This window comes from Chiloscyllium plagiosum, unplaced genomic scaffold, assembly GCF_037043375.1.
Source record: "Chiloscyllium plagiosum isolate Xiang-an unplaced genomic scaffold, Cpla_swu_hap1 HiC_scaffold_20, whole genome shotgun sequence".
NCBI classification, from domain to species: domain Eukaryota; kingdom Metazoa; phylum Chordata; class Chondrichthyes; order Orectolobiformes; family Hemiscylliidae; genus Chiloscyllium; species Chiloscyllium plagiosum.
The window spans coordinates 66,816,280-66,823,083 of NW_028270158.1; the positions used below are offsets into that span (position 1 = coordinate 66,816,280).

At 44.0% G+C, this 6,804-nt stretch overlaps 1 protein-coding gene across 1 annotated transcript in view; it reads left to right on the plus strand.

The window, feature by feature from the left end:
* The first annotated feature begins 314 nt into the window (after positions 1-314).
* mrps25 (mitochondrial ribosomal protein S25) overlaps positions 315-6,804 on the plus strand; it is an 11,987-nt gene continuing 5,497 nt past the window's right edge. Inside the window, exons 1-3 of the mRNA XM_087998039.1 lie at positions 315-468; positions 5,786-5,892; positions 6,144-6,231. Of these exons, the coding sequence (XP_087854165.1) occupies positions 335-468; positions 5,786-5,892; positions 6,144-6,231 (329 nt within the window). The 5' untranslated portion in view covers positions 315-334. The remainder of the gene's footprint in view (positions 469-5,785; positions 5,893-6,143; positions 6,232-6,804) is intronic.

The following is a 6,804-nucleotide window of genomic DNA, read 5'->3' on the forward strand; positions in this document are numbered from 1 at the left end:
TCCCGTTGCTGGCTGTTGCCTTGCTCTTGACCCTGGGGTAGAGATAGTCGCTGAAAATTCACTAGATGCTGGAATCATCCGAGAGAATTTAAGAACATGAATGTTCGTTAAAGGGGTGAAGTAAAAATACAGGAAGGCAGAGAGAAGTAACGTTGACCTGAGGCATTGAGAAAATGTCCTTAATCTGCACCAATAAAATCCCAATCTCCATGAAAAGTACTCCCGTGATGGCGCACGCGCCGTTCAAGGCATGGGACTGGGCTCCAGGAACGTGCGCGCTGTCGTCAGCGATGCTGTTATTGCGCAGGCGCATGGAGCTGGTCTTCGGAAGGCAATGGGAATGAAAGGTCGCTTTCCGGTGCGGCGGACACTTGAGTTCCTGCGCCGTGGAGCGTTGCCGTTGAAGGACTCCGTGAAGATTCTGACTGTGAATTATAACACGCACGGGGAGAGGAGTGACGGAGCAAGGTTAGTAAGGGCGCTGGGCCCGGGATTGGCGGTGTGGAGGCCATTCGGCTCCTCTGTATAATTCAGTTAAGATGGTGGCTAAGCTGAACTGTGGTCTCAGCTCCAGTTTCTAGTCAGCCTCAGGTCTCTCCTGTCTATAGACCAAGTTAAAAATTACACAACACTAGGTTATAGTCCGACAGGTTGATTCGGGAGTACAAGCTTTCCAGGTGCTGCTCCTTCGTCAGGTGGGGTAGTATCTTGAAGACACAATTTATAGAAAAAGATAAAAGTTTCTATTAGTTTTAAAATAATGATGGAAAAGGGTAGACATGATCTTAAAGTTAAAGTTCTAAGTTGGAGGAAGCCCCATTTTAATTGTATTAGGCAAGAACTTTCAAAAGTTGCTTGGGTGTGGATGTTAGCAGGGATGGTTGAAAATGGAAAGCCTTCAAAAATAAGATACCGAGAATCCAGTGACAGGAAGTTACTGTTAGGGTGCAAGGCAAGGCTGGTAGGTGTAGGGATTGCTGGATGACTTGAGAAATTGAGGTTTTTGCTGAAAAGAAGGAAGCATATGTTAGGTATAAAAACAGCGATTGAGTGAATCCTTAAGAGTAGTCACTTTTCACAATACAAAAAGCAAAGAAAATTACAGCACAGGAACAGGTCCTTTGGTCCTCCAAGCCTGTGCTGAATCTAATGTGCTATCTAAATATGTTGCCTATTTTCTAAGGATCTGTATCCCTCTGCTCTCCCTGCCCATTCATATATCAGTCTAGATATATCTTAAATGCTATCTTGTCTGGCTCTACCACCTCAGCTGGCAACATGTTCCAGGCACCCACCATTCTTAGTGGGGAAAAAAAGTTTCCATGCATATCTCCCTTAAACTTTTTCCCCTCTCAGTTTGAACTTGTGACCCCTAGTAATTGAGTAACCCACTCTGGTGGGGAAAAAGCTTCTTGCTTCCAGTCTGTCTATACCTCTCATGATTTTGTAGACCTCAGTCAGGTCTCCCCTCAAACTTTGTCTTTCTAATGAAAATAATCCTAATCTACTCAACCTGTTTTCATACCTCGTCCCCTCCATACCAGGCAACATCTTGGTGAACCTCCTATGCACCCTCTCCAAAGCATCCACATCATTTTGGTAATGTGACCAGAACTGTATGCAGTATTCCAAATGTGGCTGAACCAAAGTCCTATACAACTGTATTATGAACTGCTGACTCTTCTACTCAGTACTCTGTCTGATGAAGGAAAGCATGCCATGTGTCGTCTTGACCACTCTATTGACCTGCGTTGCCACCTTCAGGGTACAAAGGACCTGATCATTCAGATCTCTCTGTACATCAATTTTCCACAGGGCTTTTCCATTTACCATATGTTGTAGTAGCAATGTGCTTAAGAGGGAAATCAGGAGGACAAAAAGGGGACATGAGATAGCTTTGGTAAATAGGATTAAGGAGAATCCAAAGGATTTTATAAATACATTAAGGACAAAAGGGTAACTAAAGAGAGAATAGGAACCCACTGTAGGCGGCATAGTGGTTAGCACTGCTGCCTCACAGCGCCAGAGACCCGGGTTCAATTCCCGCCTCTGGCGACTGTGCAAACTCCACACAGTCATTCTCCCCATGTCCGTGTGGATTTCCTCCGGGTGCTCCGGTTTCCTCCCACAGTCCAAAGAAGTGCAGGTCAGGTGAATTGGCCATGCTAAATTGCCCGTAGTGTTAGGTGTAGGGGTATGAGTGGGTTGCGCTTTGGTGGGTCGGTGTGGACTTGTTGGGCCTGTTTCCACACTAAGTAATCTAATCTAATCTAATGAGCAAGGCAACCTGTGTGGAACTGCAGGAAATGGGTGTTTTGCATCAAAGTTGACTGTGGAGAAGGACATGAAAGATATAGAATGTGGAAAAATAGATGATGACATCTTGAAAAATATTCACATTACGGAGGAGTAGTTACTGGATGTCTTAAAATGCACAAAAGTGGATAAAATACTAGGACCTGATCAGGTGTGCCTTAGAACTTTGTGGAAAGATGGTAAGTGATCGCTGGGCTCCTTGCTGAGATATTTGTATCATTGATAATCACAGGTGAGGTGCTGGAAGACTGGAGGTTGGCTAATGTGATACCACTATTTAAGAAAGGTGGTAAGGAAAAGCCAGGGAACTATAGACCAGTGAGCAACGCCCCTCCCCCAAGTCCCTCCTCCCTACCTTTTATCCTAACCTGCTGGACACACTTTCCTCATTCCTGAGGAAATCTACATTAATTGTAAAGAACGTGGTCCCAACACTGATCCCTGAGGCACACCACTAATTACTGATTGCCAGCCAGAATAGCACTCATTTATTCCTGTCAGTCAATCAATCCTCTATACATGCTAATACTGTCCTACACCTAACACCATGCATCCTCATCTTATGCGGCAGCCTCGTGTGGCACCTTGTCAACGGCCTTTTGGAAATCTAGGTAGTCCATATCCACAGGGTCCCTGTTGTCCACTTTGCTTGAAATGTCTTTGTAGAATTCTAAAAGATTTGTGAAGCTTGACCTGCCCTGCATGAACCCATGCTGTGTCTGTGCAAAGCAACAATTTATTTCGAGATGTCCTGCTATTTCTTCCTTGATAATAGACTCCAGCATCTTCCACACTACAAAGGTTAAGCTCAGTGATCTATAATTCCCCATCTTTTGTCTGCTTCCCTTTTTAAACAATGACGTTGCATTTGCTATTTTCAATCTGCTGGGGCTGCCCCAGAGTCCAGTGAATTTTGGAAAATTACCACCAGTCTACCTGTTATTTCTCCTGCTATCTCTTCTAGTACTCTGGGATGCATTCCATCAGGCCAGGAGATTTACCTATCCTTCGCTCCATTAGCTTACCCAACACTAGCTATTCCATAATATTTGTTTACAGGTCCTCACCTACCTTTGTCTCTTCGTCATGTTATTAGTATCCTCCACTGTGAAGACTGATGCAAAGTACCTGTTCAATGCTTCAGCCATTTCATCATATCCTATAACTAAATGTCCCTGCTAATCCTCGAAAGGACCAATGTTTACTTTAGCTGGAAATGTGTTGCTGGAAAAGCGCAGCAGGTCAGGCAGCATCCAGGGAACAGGAGAATCGACGTTTCAGGCATAAGCCCTTCTTCAGGAATGAGGAAAGTTTGTCCAGCAGGCTAAGATAAAAGGTAGGGAGGAGGGACTTGGGGGAGGGGCGTCGGAAATGTGATATGTGGAAAGAGGTCAAGGTGAGGGTGATAGGTCAGACTGGGGTGGGGGCGGAGAGGTCGGGAAGAAGATCTCGGGTTAGGAAGGCGGTGCTGAATTTGATGGATTTGACTGAGACAGGGTGGGGGGGAGGGGAAATGAGGAAACTGGTGAAATCAGAGTTCATCCCTTGTGGTTGGAAGGTTCCTAGCCGGAAGATGAGGCGTTCTTCCTCCAACCGTCGTTTTGTTGTGGTCTGACGATGGAGGAGTCCAAAGACCTGCAATGTTTACTTTAGCCATTTTTCATCGTTTTATATATTCATAGAAACATTTGCTTAAATGAGTTGTTTTTCAGATTGGAGGCCGTGACCAGTGGTGTACCACAAGGATCGGTGCTAGGTCCACTGCTTTTCGTCACTTTTTTATCAATGATTAGGGTGTGAGCAAAGGAGGTATTGTTAGTAATATTGCAGATGACACCAAAATTGGAGGTGTAGTGGATACTGACAAAGGTTACCTCTGAGTCAAACAAGATCTTGATCAGATGGGCCAATGCGCTGAGGAGTGGCAGACAGAGTTTAATTTAGACAAGTGTGAGGTGCTGCATTTTGGAAAGGCAAATCCAGGCAGGACTTAATGGTAAGGTCCTGTGGAGTGTTGCTGATCAAAGATTTCTAGAGTGCAGGTTCGTAGTTCTTTGAAAGTGGAGTCTCAGGTAGATAGGATAGTGAAGAAGGTGTTTGGTATGGTTTTCTTTATTGGTCAGAGTATTGAGTATCGGAGATGGGAGGTCATGCTGCGGCTATACAGGACATTGGTTAGGCCACGTTTGGAATATTATGTGCAGTTCTGGTCTCCCTCCTGTAGGAAGGATGTTGTGCAACTTGAAAGGGTTCAGAAAAGATTTGCAAAAATGTTGCCAGAAGGTTTGAGCTACAGGGAGAGGCTAAAGAGGCTGTTTTCTTCAAGCACCGGAAGCTGAGGAGTGACCTTTATAGAGGTTTATAAAATGAGAGATGTGGCTAGGGTAAATCGAAAAGGTCTTTCCCTGGGATTGGGCGGGGGGGGGGGGGGGGGGGGAGGCGAGTCCAGAACTCAAGGACATAAGTTAAGGGTGAGAGGGGAAAGATTTAAAAGGGGCCTAAGGGGCAACTTTTTTTCATGAAAAGGGTGGTACATTCATGGAATGAGCTGCCCAGAGAGTGATGGAAGCTGGTACAGTTATAAGATTTAAAAGACATCTGAATGGGTACATCCATATGAAGGGTTCAGAGGGATTTGGACCAAGTGCTAGGAAATGGCTCTAGATTAATTTAGGATATTTGCTCGGCATGGACAAGTTGGATGAAAGTTTGTTTTCATGTGGTATGTTGCTATGACTCTGACATACGACTGATACATATTAGAGACCAGACTGTGCCCTAAATGCATTCACACTTATAGTGTGTTGCTGAGAGTGAGAAGGTGACTGGCTCAGTGCAGAAAACAATATCATTTGTGCCTATCTCAAAGGAGGGAGGTACATCTAACTCTAGGCCTCTGCCCCTTGTCCCCATTGTTCTGGGACTGTAACCCCTACCCACTACCCCCCCCACCTCCATGCATGCCTGCCTGCATCTTCACCTTCAGAGCTGATCACTAACAAATGTTGCTTCTAGAATGTAGTTCCATATAGCAAGTTCAAGACTTTTGACTTTTTTTTTTGTTGGTGTGCAGTGAAAAGTATATTACATTACCACACAACGTACCATCTTAGGGAAAAGTACCTTGGTTCAGAATCTTAAGAACAAAGTTACAAATTGAACAATATAGTATAGAATAATGTTCTTTGTGAATTCTGGTTAAAAGTTAGACATTGAAGACTTTCTTCATTTTAAGTAAAAAAAGAAGCTGGAAATTCAAATATTATAGTCTTTCATAAGTGCTTATGATTGCAATAGATTAAAATTACAAAATGCATTCCATGTCAACTGTAGAGCCAAATGATGAAAATGATTCAACCTTGAAGTTGCAAGAACGAAAATGATGTGAGCTCACTTCCTGTATGCTCTCCAATTGTGCAGGGGCACCTTAGATTTGTGATGCTGACTAGCTTACGTTTTGTCTTTTCAGAAAGTTTGTTTTCTTCAACATACCTCAAATCCAGTACCAGAATCCTTGGGTTCAAATTGTTATGTTCAAGAACCTGACACCATCACCTTTTCTCAGGTTTTATTTGGGTATGTGTCGATTCATGCCTTCATTTCGAAGCTTATTGTTAAACTGAGGCAGTTGTTGCAAACAGGTTGGCTGCAATAGATGGGCTGCTATTTTTGAAAAGTGGAGATGGTCAGATGGGGAGGTGTGGGTGAAAATGTGGTATTGTCCTGGGCACAGGAGGGGAGCAATGGTATGGAACTATGGAGGGGGAACAGTATGGTACTGTTCTAGTTTTGTGTCTATATTTATGTTTTTGCAATTTCTCCCTAAGATGATGGTGAACAGGTTTTAGTTGATGTTGAAGGAAAGAACAATAAAGAAATTGCGGAACATGTGAAGACCATCTTGGGAAAGAGCAGGTGAGCTTTGCTTTGTTTTTATGCTGGTGGCTTAACTTTGTTCCTGTCGGCTTGTTTGAGGTTCATCTTTTATTTATCAGTGTGGCTGGCATAGATGAAGTCTCAGTAGAGTAATTCAGCACAGAAACAGACCCTTCAGCACAACTTGTCCATGCCAACCAAATTTTCTTAAACTGAAGTTGCCTGGTATGGAGGGAAGGTCTTGCGAGGACAGGCAGAGGGACTTGAGGCTGTTTTTGTGAAACAAAAGAAGGCTGAGAGGTGACTTAATTGAGACAAGTATAAGAGAACCAGAGGGTTAGATAGGTTGGAAAGTGAGAGCCTGTTTCCTCAGATGGTGATGGCTAGCATAAGAAGGCTGATAGATGTAGGATCGATGTCAGAAGTAGTTTCTTTCTTCAGTAGTCAGAGGTTGGGATGCACTGCCTGCAACAGTTGTAGACTCACCAACTTTAAAGGCATTTCAATAGACATTGGATAGGCAAATGGACGAAAATGGAATAGTGTAGGACAGATGGGCTTCAGATTGTTGTGGCAACCTGTGGAACCATCGAGGGCTGAAGGGCTCTCCTT